This window comes from Chrysochloris asiatica, unplaced genomic scaffold (assembly GCF_000296735.1).
Source record: "Chrysochloris asiatica unplaced genomic scaffold, ChrAsi1.0 scaffold00194, whole genome shotgun sequence".
Classification (NCBI taxonomy): domain Eukaryota; kingdom Metazoa; phylum Chordata; class Mammalia; order Afrosoricida; family Chrysochloridae; genus Chrysochloris; species Chrysochloris asiatica.
The window spans coordinates 1,888,167-1,909,661 of NW_006408712.1; the positions used below are offsets into that span (position 1 = coordinate 1,888,167).

A 21,495-nucleotide genomic window follows, 5' to 3' on the forward strand; every position below is an offset into this window, starting at 1 on the left:
TAATGTGAAGCCTTCAGAAAGAATTCACTTTTAGACAGTTTTTAAAATCTGGGTTTAGGAAGGGTTTCAGAAAAATAAATAAAACACTGTGGCTGGTTCTGTCCTTCTTCTTCTACTTATTTTCCTTCACAAATATTAAAGCATTCAGGCTTCTGACAAGTAGAGGGAAGCAAAATAGAGGAACGTTTATGTGCTATTGCCTACATTTATTTCCCTCCTCTTAAAGTATTATTATCAAAAAGACAAAATTGATTCCCTTTCCTTGAAATGAAGATGCTGTCTTCTAGGACTATTTTAAATATTTTTAAGAACCTAAAAAGAGTTAAAAATAAAAACCAGTGCTTTAAAAAAACAAGCAGTTAAATGCCTATATAATATATAACTTAAAATTTTGAGGATTGCTACTCAATGCCTGAAAGCAAATAATAAACAATTTTAGTAGTTTAAGCTTAACCTTCTTAAAAGATCTTTTACAAATTATAAGTGATCTTATAAATTGCAGTTAAATTCACATCCTAGTCTACAAAAAATGAGCTGCTGTAGAAGTGTATACATTTAATATATCTTCATACTTTGCATGTTGATTCCCCAACAATCTGGAGTAGGGCAAGAAATTAAACACATATATGTTGGTTAAGGAGCTCTGTTGGTGCAGTTGTTAAAGTGCTTGCTTGTTAACCAAAAGGTTGGTGGTTTGAACCCACCAGTTCCTTCTTGGTAGAAAGATGTAGTAGTGTGCTTCCATAAAGATGTATAGCCTTGGAACTCTATGGGGAAGTTCTACTGTGCCTGTAATGTTGCTGTGAGAATCGACTCGGTGGCAGTTGGTGTCTATGTTGGTTAAATTAACTTTGATTTGTGCAGCATTTAAATTTAGATAAAGGGATTTTAAATGTAGCCTAAAACTTTTAGGAAAGTCATATTTATAATTACTGTACAGCAGTTTATATATACATAAGTACAAATTTATAGGAAGTAAACAAATTATACTGTTCATAATATAAAAATGGCAGTAAATGTGATCACATGCTAAGCCAACTATTTGAGAAATATGCTTGGTGTTCAGTTGCAGTGATAGCCTTGAGTAACGTGAAGCATAGCACATAAATACCACAGATGCTTGTTTTTTTGTTTTTGTTTTTTTATTCTACTCCTATTCACAGTTTTAAGTGAAAGGATTCTCTGTTAAAGTGAATGACTAGAGGATGATTAGTTTCCATCCTGAGGTTCCTAGAAGAAAATTATTTTAATATTGAGTTTTTGACCTTATATGACTAAGTAGACAGTTTGCTTTTCATATGTTTCTGCTCAGAAAGAAGCATTTAATTCTGCTGCTGTGTCTCTTAAAAACAGATGGGCATGGCCTTCCTGGAATACATCACAGTGAATTTTTCTGACCTAATTCCTGTCCCACAAAAACAGGTAAGTGGCTTTGATGAACTTTGTTAGTGTCCTGATTTAGTAAGTCCTCCATCACCTTCTGGCTGCGGTAATCTAGAAGCAGAGACTGTGAGAGATGGAACTCCATAGAACTGACTTGTTTTTCCAGGTATCTCAAGTTTTCCGCCGTTGACAGGGTGCAGTGGTGCCACTTTTCTATCACTTGTTTTAGCGGAAAATATTTGAGTTTCTCTTTTTGGAATGGTTTCCACCTTACACAGGTTCCAGCTTTTGCAGTTTGTGTAATACTTAATTAAAAACGTCTGCTATGCTATAAAGTCCTGGTCTTGAGATTGGATGGAATGTTCTATCTGGCACTCCTTTACTGTAGGTGCCATGCCAATGGTTAGTCACAGTAAGAAATACTTATGATCAGATTTGTGGCCAAGAAGAGAAGGAAGTGTGCAAATTTTGACCTATTATCATTAATACAAACTAAACCTCTTTCACAAGTTACAGGAGGGCTTTCACTCTAAAATCAGGGCCTTTCCACAGAAGGTTAATCTCACTGAAAATATAGAAATAAAAATTCTACTATGGCTGCAAATACGTAAGACAAATAAATAAAGTCATATAGTTTATATATTTCAAATGTTTAAAGAGGCCACACCAGGGTCGGAACCGACTTGATGGCACTTAACAACAACATAGTTCAGAAAGACTAGTTTAAAGTATTGTTCCCTGAGTTCTTGAGGTAACTGGTAAATGTAAGGACTCAAGACTTTAGAGACAGAAAAACCCACAGGGTTTGCTCATCTGTCTTCTAAGGGTATATGTTTATTTCAAAGTGGTTTCTTTCAGTGCTTCCCCTACAATTCAACTGTAGCTTTTATAAACTATTTTCTAGAAGACAAGTTCCCAAATGGGGTGGTGGGGAAGGGTGCTCAAAGAATGTAAAGCTTTCAAATTAGTTAACGGTGCAGTTGAATAAGTCAGTTTTCTATCTGTAATGGATTAAGAGTGGTAATACTGTCTTAGATGTTAGAAGCAGAGGTCTGTGGACTCAGCCTTTTTTGACTACAGTGGATATTCCTGAGTCCAGTATCCTAATCAAACAGAAAGCCTTACCGATGAATTCCAAGAACCAAAACTAGTAGAAACAGAATGACTTCAGTATTTATGTGTATAGAATACCTACATTTGGTTTTCAAATAAATAAGGTTCAAAATAAGGATTCTAATAAGATCTGGAAGTTAAATATCTAAAATTGATTTGTACACAATAGGAATTTTTGAAACTCACTCAAAACTGGGGTTTAAGGGTCTTTGTTTTCATATATTAGCCTTCTTGGTATTAGAGTATTAAAAAAAAAAAAAAAAGGAAGTTTAAGAGTCATTGGAACAGAACAGAATATGTGAATATTTGTTTGGAACTTCTGTAAGAATCTCTTTAGGGAAACTAACTACAATGAATGGAGATACCAATCCTTTGTTAGCAGTTTTTGGTTAAACTTAATTTCAAGCCATAAAAGGTTAAAATAAAAGGGTATATATGTGTGTGTGAATCTACTGAAATATGTGCGTGTGTATGCGAGAAACTACTGAAATGTTCCATCCATTCCAGTGAAGTGCACACACATCCTTTGGCTTGGCTATGACCTCAGAGGAGGTGCAGAAGTCAGCGGTGCTGGTGTCAGATTCCTGACTATATTACTGAGGCTGGCAATCTTCTCTTCTAGGAGGCAGTTCTTCTTCTCTGCTGTTTTCTGCCGCTGTTCAGTCATTTCCAGAGCTTTCAACAACTGGGCATTCTCAACATACAAATCCTTCATCATCTCATCTGCTTTAGTATTCTTGCAGAGCTAGAAACAGAACCAGAAACATCTTGACTCCATTTCTGTAATTCTGCTTTTAAGCTTAAGGTTTGACATAAAGACAGTTGTCTATAAAGGCAAATAGTTTCTATCAATTATGTTCTTTTATTTACAATACAATTTTAATATCAGACCTGGCATCAGGGATACGAGTGGAGCAAATCCATTTTTTTTCCAAGGTAGTTCTTTGCACAATATGCAGAAGTTACTGATAAAAAGAACAGATTGATAATTGAGGGGTCAATTTTTTTTCATTTAAAATTAATTAGGTGCTATTTCTTTATTGATTTTCTAAAACTATCAAAATACTTTTTTACAAGTTGTTTTTGAAGTGTACAGTGTGGAATTACCTACTCTTAACAACAGATGCTTGAGCTTCCCATTTTATAATATGCAACCTATTGATTACGTAAAAATCTGGCTCATGTATTATAACAAAGACATAATATTGAGTAGTTGTTTTCCTTAATTATTCCTGTTTTGCATACAGCCTTTACTTAGAAGATATATTCTAATCTTATTGTTAGAGTACATAGTCTAGGTTGGGGTAGATATGAAAACTTGTCAGCAACCTTGAGATAATTTTATTGTTGAGTAACTTCCAGTCCTCACTTCCCTCAATGTACCTCTAGGCAAGGCATCTCAAAGTATAGAAGTTTATGGGAATAAAGAGTAATTTGAAGAGTTGCTAATTAATTTACTAGCATTTCAAAGTATGAGGACAAGGACTGTAACACTCTGAAACCCAGACTTAGATGACTGGTATGTGTAATATGCTACTGGCTACGGAACCCTTCAAATATAACTTTTCTTTCCTCCCTTCCTCCTGTTCTCTCTCCCTCCTTGTTTTCACTAAAAGCGCTTAGATGGCTCTTCATCATCTGTGGAATAAAATTCAAATTCCTTGGCTCCACATACAAGGCCTTCTACTGCTCTGCTCCTTCCTTCCTCTCTAGTAAAGTAGGAATTGCTAATACCAAAGTGTCTGTAGATAACCACATTCTATATATGTTGTCATAACTGTACCATGTTCCCACCGTCTAAAGTGACTTTCCTACATTTCTGCACTTTTTCAAATCATATTCAACCCTCAAGTCTTGGTTTAAGAGGCCTTCAGGAAAATGTCTTGAAATTCCTGAGCTGGATCAAACATCTCTTCTCTGTATTCCCCTCTGCAGAAAATATGATAGTCAACTCTGTTTGTGGGAGTTTTGAACCTACCGCAGGTCAAATGCTTGGCACCTTAGAGGTGTTACTGGAATTTGCACTCGGCATGGTAAAAGACTATGCTTTGTCCACTGCTGTATCTCCAACTGCTTTGAGCAGTACCTGGCACATACTTAAATGGATGTTTAAAGGATTGAATGGATAAATACTTACTGAATAGGTCTTTTCTATTTCCTTCCCTCTGTGTCTTAAAAATACAGGCAAAGGAAAGATCCCACCTACTTCTGCATTTTCCCTGGGATTCTTCTTCGGTATTATGTACCTAGAACACCAGGCTGAGAAATTTCTACCTTCCTCCACACCAGTCCATATCAATCTCAGTTTTCATAGAATTTATACAACTCTCCTGGAAGTAATCCTCCTTGTGTCTCCTTAGTACATATACAACCAATTTCTAAAGCCTAAGTCCACCCTGCTGCCATAGGTGAAAATCATTAGACTACTTAGTGGTCTTAGAATTTGAAGTCCAGATGGTAAGGTACTTTTTGAGGTTGTCACAAACTGTTGGTAACAGGAAAGCTAAAGTTCCATTAGTCACTAGCCTCCCTCCCTGAATTTTTTTCCCCCCCTGTGGATTTAAATAGGAGTATTTCTTGGCTTGGGCAGAAGAAAACTATAAATATTCAATCTGAGCCACTGAAACCTCATTAGGAACGCTTTAGATCTATGTGAGTCACTGTTAGCAAATATATAATTTTAATTGTGGGAAAAATATATGCCTTGAGAGAGTTTTGGATTACAAGATGATGGAGAATATAGACTTCATACTCTTTGGTGGGGAGTGGGAGAGAGATTTCTAAGTTCTTGTAGACATTTACAGTAGAATTTGCCTTTATTAGACAACAAAAAATGTTAACAAGTTAATGGCAATAAAGGAATGTAAAAGTGGAGTTAAAATTGGAATGTGGAGTGGGTGGGCAGAGGTGACCAGGGAAGCTCACTTGTTCTTTGAGCTGATTCACTTTCTCCTGGAGAAGCCTTTTCACTAGTTTCAGTTTCTGTTCAACTTCCATCATTCGTTCTTCCATGGCAGTTACCAGTTGTTCCTGGTTTTCCTGCAGGGAAAGAAAAAAACGTACTATCACTTGAAAATCATGCCACACCAAAAAGAAAACACTAGCATATTTTCCCCACAAGATGCCTAGAGAAAGGACAGCAAGTGCTTTGTCTTTTTAACAGGGCGGATGGATTTCTGATGAAATGGGACTTGTGGTTGCACATACTAGAAAAGTAATCCTACCCAAGAAAGAACCAAAGACCAAAAAAAAAAAAAAAAAGAAAGAAAAACAAAAAACAATCTTACCTTTGTAACCATCTTCCCCTGACATAGAAACAAAATTCTTAAAACCCATAATTTAATACTTGTTTGTATTGCTAGTAAAATGGGTACCCGCAGTAAACAAAAAGATGGGTTTTCTTCTGTGCTCTCTAAAACTGTGAACCCTCTGAACAATGAAACAAAAGTGGTTTTCAGAATCCCGTACAATGTCCAATCAGCTTGCAAATGGGTGTCTGTTTTTTTCTTTGAAGTGGCTGATTGCTGTAGGGGTGCTATGGGTTTTTTTCCCCCCTTTATAACAATCAGCGTCCTTCCTGCCAGTTTATTCTGGTCATCTGTTTCCAAATTTGACTTGTCAATATGAAGCAAACATCTGGTTTGGAGGATGGGTTTATCATTAGAACAGATTTGAAATGAAGAATCTTCTCCTTGCAGAGAGCTTCTAAATAAAACAATAGGGCAGGAAAAAGAACCCAGCCTTTCCTTCCTCCCCTCCTCACACAACAGTGATGAATAAAAGAGAACACAGTTCTCTGAGGGCAGAGAGTCCCGGAGAGCTTACTGGCTGTCCTCCCCCTCCCCGCAAGATGTCTACATAAGGAATTCCAGAATTCAAAAGTTTCTACAAATATTTAAAAAAAGTTAGGAAGTTACTAGCTGTTGGCATGACTTGCCTTTGGAATATTTTTAAAAAGGTATCCTTTTAAAAGTAGGCAGAATTATCAAACATGAGTTGAAAGTCAATAGTAACCACCAGAAATGAAGCAACAAAACCATGGAACTAATTGAAATACAAAAATTTTAGTAGGTAAGAATCTAAGGAAGAAAGTAAATTGCAAGAAATCAGGCTTTGAGAACATCTAGCTTTTTAAAAAGTCCTGTATTAAAAAAAATACAATGGCTTTAACAAGCTCATACATAAATGGAAAGTACCCAATTCCCACTTGCCTTAAAAAAAAAACAGAACAAAGTAAAAAAATAAAAATAATGAATCCAAAGAACAAAGAGTATGGCAAAAGTGTGGGAGGAAGAGGAAGAACAGAAGCAGTCATATATTTAAAATTTATTTTATTGTTTGTTTCATCAAAATTTTCCTTTGTCCTGTCAAAAATTATTATACAGCTAATACAAAACAGTATAAATAGTTTGAATTTTCTTCAAATTCCATATATAAAAGTAGTACCTTTGTTAAAAATAGTTACAACATATGGAATGAGAAAATATATAAAATACATCCTTTTCAAGAATTTCAAATCCACACTCTTTAAATGGTTTAAATAAGATGATTTGTAACAAGCTAGAATTTGTGAATTTGATTCACAATATTTGTCATGTCTATATAAATAAATGAGACATAATACTGCAAAGGCTTAACAATAATAATAATAATAATAAAATAATTTAAAAGAGCACTTGATTCCGTAACATTGCTCAGCTTATGTCTCTGTGTTTGTGTGGTGTGTGTGCTTGTATGGGTGTGTGCATTTGAGTAGCTGCCAGGGTAAGAAATGCCATCAATAGCAGCCCAGCTTTCACAGGTGCCCAATCCTTCTGTAGGAATCTGCATGCACTGCTCGCTGCTCCGGTAGCAAGGCCTAGAGAAAGAAGGCAAGTGGTACACTTCACCCTGATGTCAAGATGGTTCTTGGGGGAATCTAAATTCACACATTTATAATGCAAACAATATTTAGATGCACATACATTAACACCATATAAGCAAGCAAAGCAACACAAAGGCAGAAGAAATCACATCACTCCACACACATAGAACAATGTACAGATTCGAGTAACATTCTGTGATCTTAAAATTTGTGTCAGTTCATTGACCAGAAACAGAAGAGCCCACAGGTGGCATTGTGGAGAGCAGTATGTATGCAGTCCACTTGCCATCTGGCTGGAGGATGACAAAAATCTTGTTTTTGTCTCTCTAACCCTGACTCAATTGAGGTAGAAGGATTGGGAAGAGAAAGCTTTGAAAATACTAGTGTGCATAGGAGAGCAATGAGCAGAATCCTAGCCAAATCATTTGGTTTGGGATGTCCGTTAATCAGCTAGGTAGAGATTTTACGTGTCAATTTTATTATACAGAGTTGAAGTATACCTCCAGTGCCACACTATCACAATTTTAATTCAAGAGTTTCAGTTTAATATTTGGAAATTGAAGTGGTATGTAAAAAGCCTCCAAAACATGGATTTGAAAACACATGTTTATTTATAAAAAGTTTCATTAGAAAAACAGGTACATTATGGCACAGATACACAATAGTGGGAAAGGAAAGCAGAACTGCTCCAATGTATTATTACAACGCTAATGTGAATTTGCAAAGCCACTTTGAGGGGATTAAGGAAAAAAAAGAGTTCAGAAATTCCTTTTCAAATGTTTATTGAGTGCCAAGGTATTTGAGAACAGAAGAGCATTCAAACCAGAAAGGACTGAGAATTTATGTAGCTATTTATTTCCAAATTAATTTATTTAGAAAAAAAAATATAATTCCATAAAAAGTACTTATTAATTATTTCTAATTCCAAATAAATTAAATGGGCAACACCCAGGGGTTACGACTCTTCTGAAGAAGGATGATTATGAATGAAGTACCAAAGTGAAATAGCAACTTGAAAAACTAGGTAACATGGGATTGTGTCTGGGTAGTGAGTAGGGATAATGCTAATTCATAGGGAAGGGAAAGATCTTTATTTTCTTAAAAACAGAGTTTTCAAAGTAGGTAATTTTAAAAAATTAAGTTAGCCTATGCCATTAAAAACATTTCCCTGACTACACCTACTATTTTATTCAAGAACTGTGAAAAGTCTTGTGAATTCCATGGAATTGGTACAGGGGAACCCAAGATGCTTTGCTAGTGGTGCATAATCCTAGGGTTACACTTGAATCTTGTAAAAGTTTTGGTCTTAGACAATACTACTGGACCAATTGTTCATCATAATCAAATGATCCTGCTACTTCTGTACCCACTACACATGTATAAGGACACCTAGGACACTTAATTATCTAGCTTAGAAGGTAAGAGCTCAAAAGTAGCACAGCCAAAAAAAAAAGGTTAACACTGCAGTTCTGTGGATCTGGAATATAAGTAAGGTGTAACTCTCTGACAAGCTATTTGGGTATTTATCCACACTTTTGAACTGGTAAACTTACAAACAAGTAGGTAAAAATCACACAGGCAACTCATCAGATTTGAGTTTACTATTAAAAGAAAAAAGAGCTCCATACCTGTGGTGTGTTAGTTTCGGAGGTCCTGTTTTCAAGTTCCTCCTGCAGGTGCTGGTTGATCCTTTCCGCCTGCAGCAGCCGGTGTTGAAGCTGCAGAAACTGCTCTCTGGGCACCATTGGACAGGCTTGCTGCTGGAGCAGCTGCAGATCCCAAGCATGCGGGGATGGGCTAAGCATCACAGTGGACCTCAGGTGCTGCATCTGAAGGACAAGAGCAAAGTCTGGTCACTTGTGGTGCCTCTAATCACAGAGGTGTCCTTGAAGGTGTCAAGCAGGGAGCAATGAAGTCTATGAATCCATTACTGGCCTCTAATACCCATTGAGGAGTCCTGCTGTGGCAATGTAGGATAAGTACTTGATTGCTAATCGTGAGGTTGGTGGTTCAAACCCACCAGCCACTCCTGGGAAACCTTATATAGGGTTGCTATGAGTTTGCGATGATTCAATGGCATTTTACAACAACAATACCCACTGAAAGTTTGGAAATTGATCCTGAGTTAGATGTAGTGAAGAGACAGTTTGCTTAGGAGATAGTAGAATTAATGAGCAGGACTTCTTAACAGTTTTAGACTTAAAGAAAAAAACAAAAACAAAACAGTAATTGCTCACTCTCAAGTGGCTATAGCTGCATGCCATACATGTTGCTCGGTATCATCGAGTTGATTCTGACTATAGTGACCCCGTGTGACCGACTAGAACTGTCCCATAACGTTAACTAGTCTGTAACATTTATGGGACCAGATCACCTAGTCTTTTCTCTAATGGAGCCACCGGATAGGTTCAAACCACAAACTTTTTGGTTAGCAGCCAAGTGCTCAGCCACTGTGCCACTAGGCCCCTTCATGATAAACATCTTAATTCTACTTATTTTTCTTACACTAGAACAATATTTAATTTAATTAAACCATCCTTTTTATTTATTCCCACAGACAAGATGAGGTAGGAAAATTAACACAAATTTTGAGATCACAGAAAGCAATTGGAGTTGGGAAGAGAAAGTATTGAAAACACTAACATGAATAGGAGAGCAAGAGTAGAAGTCTCACTAAATCATGTGATTTGGAATGTACGTTAATCAGCAAGGTCAAGGTTTCGTATTTCAATTTTATTATGAAGAGCTGAAGCATCCCTCCAATAATTCAGGGTTTTGCCACTTTACTTAACTACTTAACTACTTAACATTCATAAAGAATCTTAAAAGCAAATGTTAAATGCCTACATATTTTCCAACCTCAAGCTTTCAGTTGTTTCAGAGAATCTTATCTTACATCTAAAAATATTTTAACCTACCTTAGTTTATCAGTGTGTAGTTCCACCCTTAAATTAAGTAGCACACTAAGACAGGCAGCTCTAGCACATACAGAGATAACCCAGAACATCTGGGAATTGGAGTACATAGAAGTATTTGTTCAAGACAATAAGAAAAACGGTATATGCATCAACATGCCAATCAAAGTTGGAGTAAGAAAAAGAAAAAGATACACAGCCTTTTAATCAGTGAAAAGCATGCTACCTCCGATCTGGATACACACATTCAGCAGTCACATGGCTTAATGGAAGGCATGCAACAAACAGGACCAAGTACAAAAGTCAAGAGAAAGCACTCCCAGGTTTGTGAGAAGGGGAAAAAGGCCCTTCCAGGCACAACCAAACGTAAATGTTATCATGAAACCTCTGAGCCATTATCCATTTCTTTAAATCTAAATTTGTGAAGTGGGCCATTACCCATTTAAAAATACCTTGTAGATACAAAAAACCCAGGACTTTATTTTCAGGAATAGAGGATATGGAGAATTATATTCCCATAATTTTCTATCAGAGTTAATTTTTATACACAATGATTTACAAACTGAAGAAAATCCTCGTGTAAAAGTAAGTGGGGACATATTAAAAAGTAAAATCAAAATGAAAATGAATACTGGCTCATACCTTAAGTACTTATTGCTATCATTAGTAGAAATGATTACATGAACAAGGAGTGTAATGAGATGTTTCCATGCTATGAAAGTTCATTGAAAAGAATGTTCTACCTTCACACACTATCTCAGGCAAAGAACTGCACCCTTCTCTGCTAGTTCCAACCACTGAGTTCTAGGTTAGCCACAGACAAGAAAAACAAAATTAACAGGAGTTATACAAAGAGGAAGAAAAGTATGAGTTATAAAAAGAGAAAGAGCAGTACCAGTTGGGTATATTATATACATGAGCATGGGTACTTTAGTCAGTAAGAGCTTTTGAAGGACCAAGAGTAACACTTCTTTACATATAATTTTTTTAGAAAAAATATTTTATAGCTCTAATTCTACAGTGGCTTCCTCAGCTACTGTAATTTGGCTGGTAAGTTTGTCCCCTTTCTTCTACGTATCCCACTATAACTATTTAGAAGATTTCAGGTCCAGAAAAGAATTGATGTTAGATCCCTTGGCACTTGGAGGTGTGGAACAAAAGCTATAAAACATTCTGTTGTTCACGTGTCTAGACTGTGGTCTGCCATAGAGACATACAAGTAGGCTTAAGAACAGCTGTACAGTCTTTAATCCTTTTTAAAATGCTCAAATGAATTATATATAGAACATTTCTTCATATAGCTGAAAACCCCCTGAAATTCTAACTGTGACTCTTCCACTTCCTAGTCCAGTGAGTGGGGATCTTTAGCTACACTTTTGAGTATGTACTGCATTAGGTCTGTGACTTTTAAACTGGTTACATATAAGGATGAGGAAAAAGCCTTTTCCCCGCAAGGGAACACATATGAAGGGGCTTCAAAAGGTTCATGGAAAAACGGACTTGAAAGACCATGGCATTTTTCCATGAACTTTTTGAAGTCCCTTTCATATATCAGACTAGAATCACCTGGAAAGCTTTTCTCAAATGCTCTGCTTCTCAAGATTACAATGTAGGAGCATCTCCCTGTCTGCCTACCTCTCCTCACCTCAACCAGGTGAGATCTCTGCCAGATTCAGAGGAACAGACCTAACCCCTCGGGTGAGCTAGGGCCCACAAAATAGTGTGAAAACCACTGCAGATTCCCCCAGTTGGCCTCATCTATAGGTATCATAACATAGAAGAAAAATCTCATTTGTAGACTTAATGGCTCAGTCTTATTTCCTAATGTAAGTGTCCTCAATGTAGAGAGTATATGATATTCTTTTCAGTGCTCAAATGGAGCAGTCCTGCTCCCCCTTAGGCAGCTCTAGTGCCAACAACACTCAATTTGCTTCATTCATTAGCAAACATTTACTACCACATCAGGGAGAAAAATTATGAGGGGGAATTACTTATAACAGCTGCAATGCAGTGGGGCTGGAGGGATGAGTGTTTGTGAGGCCAGCCAGAGCAGGTGGGAGAAGAGCTGGCCGACTGACAAAGCATTTGGAGAGGATTGAACAGTGATGAAGTATACCCTGTTACTCTTCAATTTGGCTCCAGTTATCTTAGTCATTAGAGTATATAATTACTTTATCAGAAAAGCATATCTACATCTAAACACAGCTCATGGCTCACGGCTCTGAACACATTTATTATATGCTGTCAGGAAAAGAAAGAAAAAAGGTTTAAATTTCACTATTTATAGTTTTACTAATCTCAAATAATATAAAATTGATGGGAGCCACAGTGGTTATTTAAATGTCAACACAATATGTTTGCCCATATTTCACATTTAAAACCAAGCATCTATATCAAAATTTCATAAGAGAAAATATATATAATTCTCTCTTCCTTCCTATAATTCTGGCTTAAAAATATACATATACAGAGCATTTTTTCAGAGCACACGAAGACATTTCCTACCCATGCTTCTCTACCTTACATAAAGTTCACTAAATGTTGGATCATTAATTGACTAATATTTTTATTTTATATATATATATAATGACTTGTACATAGTTTGTTTAAATACCCTATAATCGTACTCAGTTTTCATAAAGCAATCTAGTAGATTATAAACCCCATGTTGGAGCAGACAGGTACTACATTCCCATTTTTATATTTAACAGATAACGACTTTCAAAAGGCAGTTAACAAAGGTAGTAATGAACAATGGCAGCACTTCAGAATGAAATTTCTTCAAATTCCCTGTGTTGCTAGAGAGCAACAGTTACCTCGAAAACACTGTAAGGTTACAAACACAGTTGTGGTGAGCACTGTGTCCCTTGGCTGATGTCAGACTGAGTCGCTGAGGTACTGACTGACCTTTGTGCACTGAAAAAGAATCAACATTCTTCCTTCCTCTGTAAATCTGCATGGATTCCTATTACTGTAGAATTAAGCAAAAGCACCTATTTATCAAACTTGGAACGATAAGCCAAAGAGTTCAGCTTGTCAATGAATGTACTTAGATTTTCACTTTTTTCAGAATAGGAATGCAATGCTACGTCTAGTCTCTTTCAACAAATGGCTCATTCACGGACTAAAATATTCTTAACAGCTAAGGCCAGTTGCTTAAAAACTTACCTCCATTAGCTGCTCATCCAGTTTTACTTGTTTCTTTTTGAGGCCTTCATTTTCCAAATGAACTGTTTCTAATTCTCGTTCAATGGCATTCACTTGACTGACCTGTTAGGAAACATAAATATTTTCTTAAAAGCAAAACCAAACAAAAACAACTGAGTTGTCTTACTTTATGTCAATATATTTGTGCTATCAGAAATCTAAACTCATGGAGGAAAACCAAGTTAATTCAGTGATGGAAAACAAAAAGCAATGGATTTGAGGCACTGCTTCCACCTTCACCTATTGTCATTGAGAATCTAACTCATGCTGACTCCATATAGTCCAGAATAGAACTGTGTTTCACAAGGTTCTAAAGATTGTGACTGGCTGGAAGCAGATCACCAGGCTTTTCTTCCAAGGTGCATCTGGATGGATTTGAACTGCCAATCTTTCAGTTAATAGTCCAGCACTTAACCATTTATGACACCCAGGAACTATTTACATGTAAGCAATTTGCTATGCTTCTCACATAGCACAGACTCCTTAAGGCAGCTAGCTGGCTTCAAACTTTGATGCCACCCACTGTAAGACAATGCATGTTATATTGCAGCCCAGTATATATACCTATACCAATGTACATACATATGTTTTTGTTGTTGTTATGTGCCGTGTAGCCAGTTCCAACTCATAGCGACCCTATACAGGATTTCTGAGGCTATAAATCTTTATGGGAGCAGAAAGCCTCATCTTTCTCCTGCAGAATAGCTGGTAGTTTCAAACTGCTGACCTTGCAGTTCACAGCACAATTCATAACCACTACGCTACCAGAGCTCCTTGTACATACATATATATACATTCAATTCGGCACTTGACAACAATTACTGAAAGAAAAGTTTTATGAAATAATACTTAATGTTTACTTACTACATGTACCATGGTATTTTCTAGTATATCTTATTTTTAAAATGCTATACTAGTAAAAATCTAATATAGGAAAAATCTGTCTTTAGGCAAATTTAAAGATTTAAAATCAAGAATGCATAAAATTTGATTTCCATAACTCCTTTCTCAACTTTAAAGATGGAATGTGAAGATTTTATGAGTATCCATTTGGGGGATTATCTTCACTACATTAAGTATCAAATGAACTAGTTGTTGTTAAGTGCTGTCAAGTCGGTTCCGACCCACAGCGACCCTGTATAGGGTTTCCAAGGAGCAGCTGGTGAGCCTGAACCACCAACATTGCAGTTCAAATTGCTTTGCAGTCTGGCGCATTAACCCACAGCGCCACACCAAGAGGAAAACATGACTTTATTCTAGAATGCTGATATTTGCCTTTCTCAAAGCAAGAACCCTTTGGAGAGTAATAAGAATTATTAAGCAAAAATACAATATTTCCAGGTACATTTGAAATTCATGCTACTTTAAAAACCAATGTTGAGACTTCTCCCTTGGTGATCAGCTGGATGAAATAGCACTATTTTCTCTGAAAATTTCTTGAAAAGTACTTAAGTGTACCTGAAATTTAATGGCATGTCAGCAGTAGAGTACAATCTTATTATTGCCTGTGGCCATGATAACTTCCAAAATTTTAATTTAAAAATACTATGTATGCATTTTTAAATATAAAAATAAAGCTCATCATTCTTCCCAGAAAAAAACAAACCATATCTTTAACTGGCCAAATTGTTGATTCTTGAAGTCTACCCATCATATCAGAGCAGTTTCACTAATAAGTCTGGATTTTAGTTTGAAAAAAGAAAATGAACAATAACCCCCAAAGTAATTACTGGTCTAGGACTCCCAATTTCAAGAGACAGAGCAAACTGAATTGCACTACAGAAATTTGACAATATGGTAGCCAGGTTCCAAGATGACCCTCAATGATGCCCACCTTTAAGGCTATTCACACCCTTGTGTAGTATAGCCCCTTCTCATACGATACCAGGGTTAGTCTATTTGACTAGTAGAATTCAGAAGTGATGGTATGAGAGGGCTTCAAAAAGTTTATGGAAAATTTTCATAAATCTTCTAATTACATTTTTCCAAGAACTTTTTGAAGTCCCCATGTATGTCACTTCCAAAATTAGGTGATAGAAGGTACTGCAGCTTTCATCCTGGTCTTTGGTTTTGGTTAGTCTCTCTTTTTCTCATTACCCACTCTGGGGGAAGGCAACTTTCTGAAGAGAGGGCCAGGTTGTGAGGCACTAAAGCTTCTGTAATCAGTCACTAAAGACCAGAAGTCTCCCGCCGCTAACAGCTACACCAGGGAGTATGGAATTGATGACCCAGCCCCAGTGCAGCCTTCAGCTAACTGCAACCCTGGCTGACATCTGGACTGCAATTTCACAAGACTCGCATTAGAATCACCCAGCTAAGTTGCTTTTGAGTTCTAGATTCAATTAACAGAGGTCAGAAATGTTTGTTGTTTTAAGACATTACATTTTAGGCAATTTCTTATGCAGATAATTAATATAAGACCATATTAAGATATTCCTAACGTTGTTGTTGTTAAGCATTGTTGAGTCACTTCTGACTCACAGTGACCCTGTATAAGGTTTCTGAGGCTGTAAATCTGAGCAGAAAGCCTCATCGTTCTCCAGAGGAACAGATGGTGAGGTTGAACCACCAAACTATGGTTTTGCTGTACAGTGCTTAACCTACAGAGCCACCATGCTCCTGATTCCTAACATTAAATCTCTCTGTATTTTACTCTTATAAATCAGCAGCCCTGGTGGTGCAGTAGTCATATGCTTGGCTGCCAACTGAAAGGTCTGCCGTTTGAACCCACCAGCCACTTCACGGGAGAAAGATACGGCAGTTTGCTTCTGTAAAAGATTTGGTGGTGGTGATGGTTATGTGCTGTGGAGTCGGTTCCAACTCATGGCAACCCTGAATAGCGTTTCTGAGGCTGTAAATCTTTAGGGAGCAGAAAGCCTCATCTTTCTCCTGTGGAACTGCTGCTAGTTTCAAACTGCTGACCGTGAGATTAGTAGCCCGACTTCTGTAAATATTTATAGCCTTGGAAATCCCATAGAGTAGTTCTACTCTGCCCTATATGCTAGGAGTCAAAATCAACTCAATGGTAATTAATTTTAAGTATTGGGTTTTTACATGGTTGGCAGTTCAAATCCACCAATCAGTCACTGCACAGGAGAATGATGAGGTTGTCTGCTTCTGTAAAGATTTACAGTCTCAGAAACCCTATTCAGGGTCCCAATGAGTAAGAATCAACTCAATGGTAGTGGGTTTATAAAAGCTTGCAATTCTAATGATGATTCAAAAACTAAAAAAAAAAAAAAGTATTATAAAGCTGTTACTTAATAAAAAAAATCATTATAAAGCAGTTACTTAATCAAAAAGAATGCTCATGTAGCTTTTTAATGGTCAGAAAGAGACTACAGGAACCTGATACTATGACCTTCCACCACCCTTCAGGTCTGGAAAGGAACTCACCCTCATAGCCCAATTTTCAGCCAAGCAGTAGATAAGTTTATAGGGAGGACAACAACACTAGTAAGGTATGCTCACCGTGGAATGGTCAATCATTCAAGATCAAAAGGGGAATATTTACCTAAGGACAAAGTTGAGAAGGGATGGGGAGGTGGGTGGATTGGAAATAAGAACTACATGAGGGGATTGTAATCACTGAAATGAAACAAAGTATATGGTTTGTTGAATGTAAAGCTGATGATCTTGTGTATAAATCTTCACTCAATTTACAACAAAAAGTTTTTTTTAAAAATGCCAATACAGTTTTAACAAGATTACAAATGCACAGAGATATAATAAAGAACCAGAATAAGCCACTGTATTCACTTCCTTAGAAGCACGCCTAGGAAGAAACATGTACTTAAGGAAATCTAATAGCCAGACACAAAACCATAAACACTCGAAAACGTACCTTCCTGTTGGGGGATCGTTCTTTCTGAAACTGTTCACATTCTCTCTTTAAGTTTAACTTCTCTTGTTCTGTGGGTTTCACAGTACCTGAAGGGTGTAGATGTTTTTGGTGTTTAGGGGGAAGAAAGTTGGATTCCAGTTGACGAACCTAGTAAGAACAAGTGTAAGAGGAAGAAATGTTAACAGAATCATCCAGCCCAGGAAACCAAATAACAGACCTAAGGAATGGTTGTATTCAGCACTTGGGTTCTGTTGTATTAAAATCCCTGCTATTCCAGCTAAATCTGCCAATTCTTGAAGCCTATCCTTCTGGGTTTCAAAAGATCTTTCCCAGGTAAAGACATTTCTAATCTGGATGGGTCTAAATTAAAAATCAAATAAAGCAATTTTATAGACTTCGACAAACAAACAAACCCCAATATTATAAGGACAAGACTGGGAAGAGGGAACTTCTAGCTCTGACACATAACCAAACCTCTAGGAGTCAATGGTGTGGTGTGTCTGCCAAGTACGTAGACATTGCTTTGGCATGGGTATAACTTTTGGAGAGTGAATGAAATAGCATTCTCACTTGCTCTGTATTGGATTATACACACTTGAAAAAATGCATTTACATCCACTATGTCCCATGGAGATGGGGACCATGTCTACTGCTGCCTCCATGATAGCAGAGTCTCTGGCACAGGGTTGTTGTTGTTAGGGGCCATTGAGTTGGTTCTGACTCATATCCACCCTATGTACAACAAAATGATTATTTGTACTATTCAGAGTTAGAATTCCTCTCAAAAGAGTGTTTAAGTATGAGTTAAACATAATTGGAGGCCTGTTATGGTGCTGTGGGTTAATATGCTGGACTGCAAGGTCAGTTTGAATCGCAAGGTCAGTGGTTCGAGCTCAGCAGCTGCTCCTTGGAAACCCTATACAGTGTGGCTATGGGTCAGAACTGACCTAACAGCACTTAACAACAACAAACATAGTTGGTCAATTACTTGGAGAGGTTAAGAGAATGTAGGCATCAGTTCACTGGTTAGAAAAGATGACCTTTAAAGCCCATTTTCAGATGCTTGTCTTTAAAAAGGCGACCCCTTGTGTTCATACAGGGAGTCCCTGGTTAGTACAAATGATTAACACACTCAACTGCTAACTGATAGGTTGAAGGTTTGAGCCTACCTAAAGGTGCATCAAAAGAAAGCCCCAGTAATCTACTTTTGAAAACTCTGTCATTAAAAATCCTATGGAGCACAGTTCTGCTGTAACATATACGGGGTTGCCATGAGTTGGCATTGACTTAACAGCAACTTGTTTTTGTTTAATTCATACAAGAAATTAGACCAGCAAGATCTCTATTTAGTTCTTCTATTTTGTAGTTTTGTCAACTAGCCAATTAGAGTGAGAAAAATATGGTTAACATAATTTTTGTAAGTCTATATTGTAGATCTGAAGATTAAAAGCCCAGAAAGGTTTTACTATAGAAATGTTTATATGAAATGAAAAATATTTTATTAACACATCAGGATACAACTATATTCATACAAATGACAAATTATATATTTTTACAGTAAGTCTGCCATAGCAGAATATTCAAATCTATACCAAGGGGCCATTTCAATCATACTAAACATTCATTTGATATCAAACAAACCATTTTCAAATATATGCCACTAGGTACAATTTTCAAGTTACCTTCTCTCGGGAGTGTATGAGTTCTGCTTTGGTGTTCTGCACCACAGTTTGGAATCTCTCATTCTCCTGCCAAAGCAGCTGTTGCTCCTCATTCATCAGATGATCCAACTTGTCCCAAGACAGCCTTTTTTGCTGGTTATGGAACCCTGATTGGTATGTGGCTATTTCTGGGGCTCTGTTCTTAAGAGAGAATTGAAGAGTTAAGTCTTAAAAGTAAGTTGATGGGTAAATTTCTAGCTTGGGAAAGGTGTCAAATTTATCTAATGACAAGTCTTAGCACCATTCAGCCTTCTCCTTTCTCTTCTAATGGGAGTGTATATATATATATTATATTATATATACCAAATATTTATATTATATATACCAAAATCAAATCAAGCTAAATCAAGTATATATATAACAAAATCAAACCAAGCCCACTGCCATCGAGTTGATTCCAGCTTGTAGCAACCCTGTATGGAGTTTCCAAGGCTGCAGATCTTTGCAGTCTTTTCTTTCTCCCACAGGGCAGTGGTGGTTTAAACCACTGACCTTGTGGTTAACAGCTCAATGCCTAACCCACAGAGCCACCAAGCCTCCTCAAAAGTATATGCAGATATAAATTATGCAATATACTTGGAATTTGGTACTGAAAAAAAAGACTTAGAAATTTCCCCTTTAAAACGGTCTTTAGCATAACAGTCCCAATATGGGATCCAAGTGCATGTAGATTTGTGACATTAAAAACTGCCTTATTTTCATGAGATTATTTTGAACCAAGATAACTAGTCTTTTGGTTAATAGAGAAAACAAGGGACACTGACATGTGCTGTCAATATGAAAGCTTTCACAAGCTAAACTCCACTTTCAGTTTCACATGCAATCAGGTTCTTTTTTTAGAAACCAAAGAACATACTGTCCATGTAACTGAGGCCTGGACTAAGGAACATACTTTTAAGCGGCAGAATGATTTCTTTTTGGATCCTGAAAATGCTTAAGAATATAAAAATGGTAACAACCACAGAAGCCTCCTTTCTTTTAAGTCAAAACATTGAAAATGAAAAAGGTGCTCATTTTGAAAAAAATGTATGAAGAAATTTTGAAAATGGAAACAACTATTTCAGTAAAATTTTTTAAAAAAAGTAACTGAACCATTGACTACTTTTACTATAGAACAAAATCTTAACATCTATCCCAAGGCTGTTAACCCAGGACATTGCTATGAGTTTATCTGCGAGACTAAGCAGCAGTGTGACATATTAAAACGAGATACACTTTCTAGAACATCACCATAATGTGTCATCCAGCTAACACTTTGACCAGCATTTCCTAGACTTTCTGGTGTCATTGCACCAACCCATCTGGTAACAATGGATTAACCTGAAATTCAGTACTATTGTTTTATGACACAGTTTTCCTTTTCATCAGCACTGTTACCTTTTTATAGCCTTTGTGTGTGGGCCTGTTCCTAGATTAATTTTTTGAAATGCTTTCTCTAATTTGTTAGGGCTGCATGAATGCTTTAAAGTCTATCACTTTTTAAAGAAAACATATAGGGTCACTCTGAGATGGAATGAACTGTACAGCAATGAACCAATTGTGCCAACTCAGAGACACTCTGTAAAGGGTTTTCTGAGGCTGTAAATCTTTTTAAAAAGGATCAGAAAGCTTCATGTTTCTCCCATGGAGCAGCTGTGGAGCTCAAACCACTGGCCTTGTGGTTTGTAGTTCAGTGCTTATCCTACAGATCCACTGTGCTCCCAGGTATATAAGTGTATATATATAATTACAGATGTAAAGCATTATATATATATATATATATATATATATAATATATATTTATTATATATATATATAATATATACATATAAAATGATTAAGCTACACACTTAAAATTTGTACACGTCAATAAAAGAGAAATTACCTTGTCACCAGCATTCTGAAGTTGCTTATGTAAAGACATCACTTCTTGTTTTAAAGTCTCCTTTTCCTGCTGAGACACTCGTAGGTCAGATTTAATCTGGGACATTTGCAGATTCACATTCTGCAGGGTATCTTCTAAACTTTGAACCTGCATCATAAGAACAATCTTACTACCTAAATCCTTGTGGTCTCATCTATAGAATGTTCAGGAATGAATGAGGACAAAAAAATTCCAAGGTCTCTTTCGTTTCTTCCTACTACACCCAATTATCTTCTTAGTAGCTTACTGGAAACCTATGGATATTATGCATATTTATAGGATATTAAATCATATTTAGGACAATAAAAATGATGCCAGGAGCAGGGTATTGCTGATACAGTCATCTGGTGGATTACCAAGTGATATCTTTCTTACAGAACCAGCAAGTACCAAGTGGTATCTCAGATGGTCTTACTCCATTGTGCAGAAATTGGTGTGGCGTTGCTGATTAATGTAGTAAACTGCCGTGAAGGCTGGCAGTTCCATCTCACCAGCTGTTCCTTGGAAACCCTGTACAGGGTTCCTATCAGTTAGATCCCGACTTG

General features: G+C 36.8%; 1 protein-coding gene across 4 annotated transcripts in view; it reads right to left on the reverse strand.

The window, feature by feature from the left end:
- Nucleotides 1-2,971: 2,971 nt before the first annotated feature.
- NIN (ninein (GSK3B interacting protein)) overlaps nt 2,972-21,495 on the reverse strand; it is a 137,700-nt gene continuing 119,176 nt past the window's right edge. For 2 of the 4 annotated variants that reach the window (XM_006872344.1, XM_006872342.1), the window contains 6 exons: nt 20,912-21,058; nt 19,009-19,188; nt 17,327-17,473; nt 13,444-13,545; nt 8,989-9,189; nt 5,301-5,535 (listed from right to left, as the gene is read on the reverse strand). In XM_006872344.1, the coding sequence (XP_006872406.1) occupies nt 5,341-5,535; nt 8,989-9,189; nt 13,444-13,545; nt 17,327-17,473; nt 19,009-19,188; nt 20,912-21,058 (972 nt within the window). In that variant the 3' untranslated portion in view covers nt 5,301-5,340. Of the gene's footprint in view, nt 3,242-5,300; nt 5,536-6,810; nt 7,355-8,988; nt 9,190-13,443; nt 13,546-17,326; nt 17,474-19,008; nt 19,189-20,911; nt 21,059-21,495 lie in introns of those variants that run through there. The other 2 variants (XM_006872341.1, XM_006872343.1) reach the window with 2 other exon arrangements.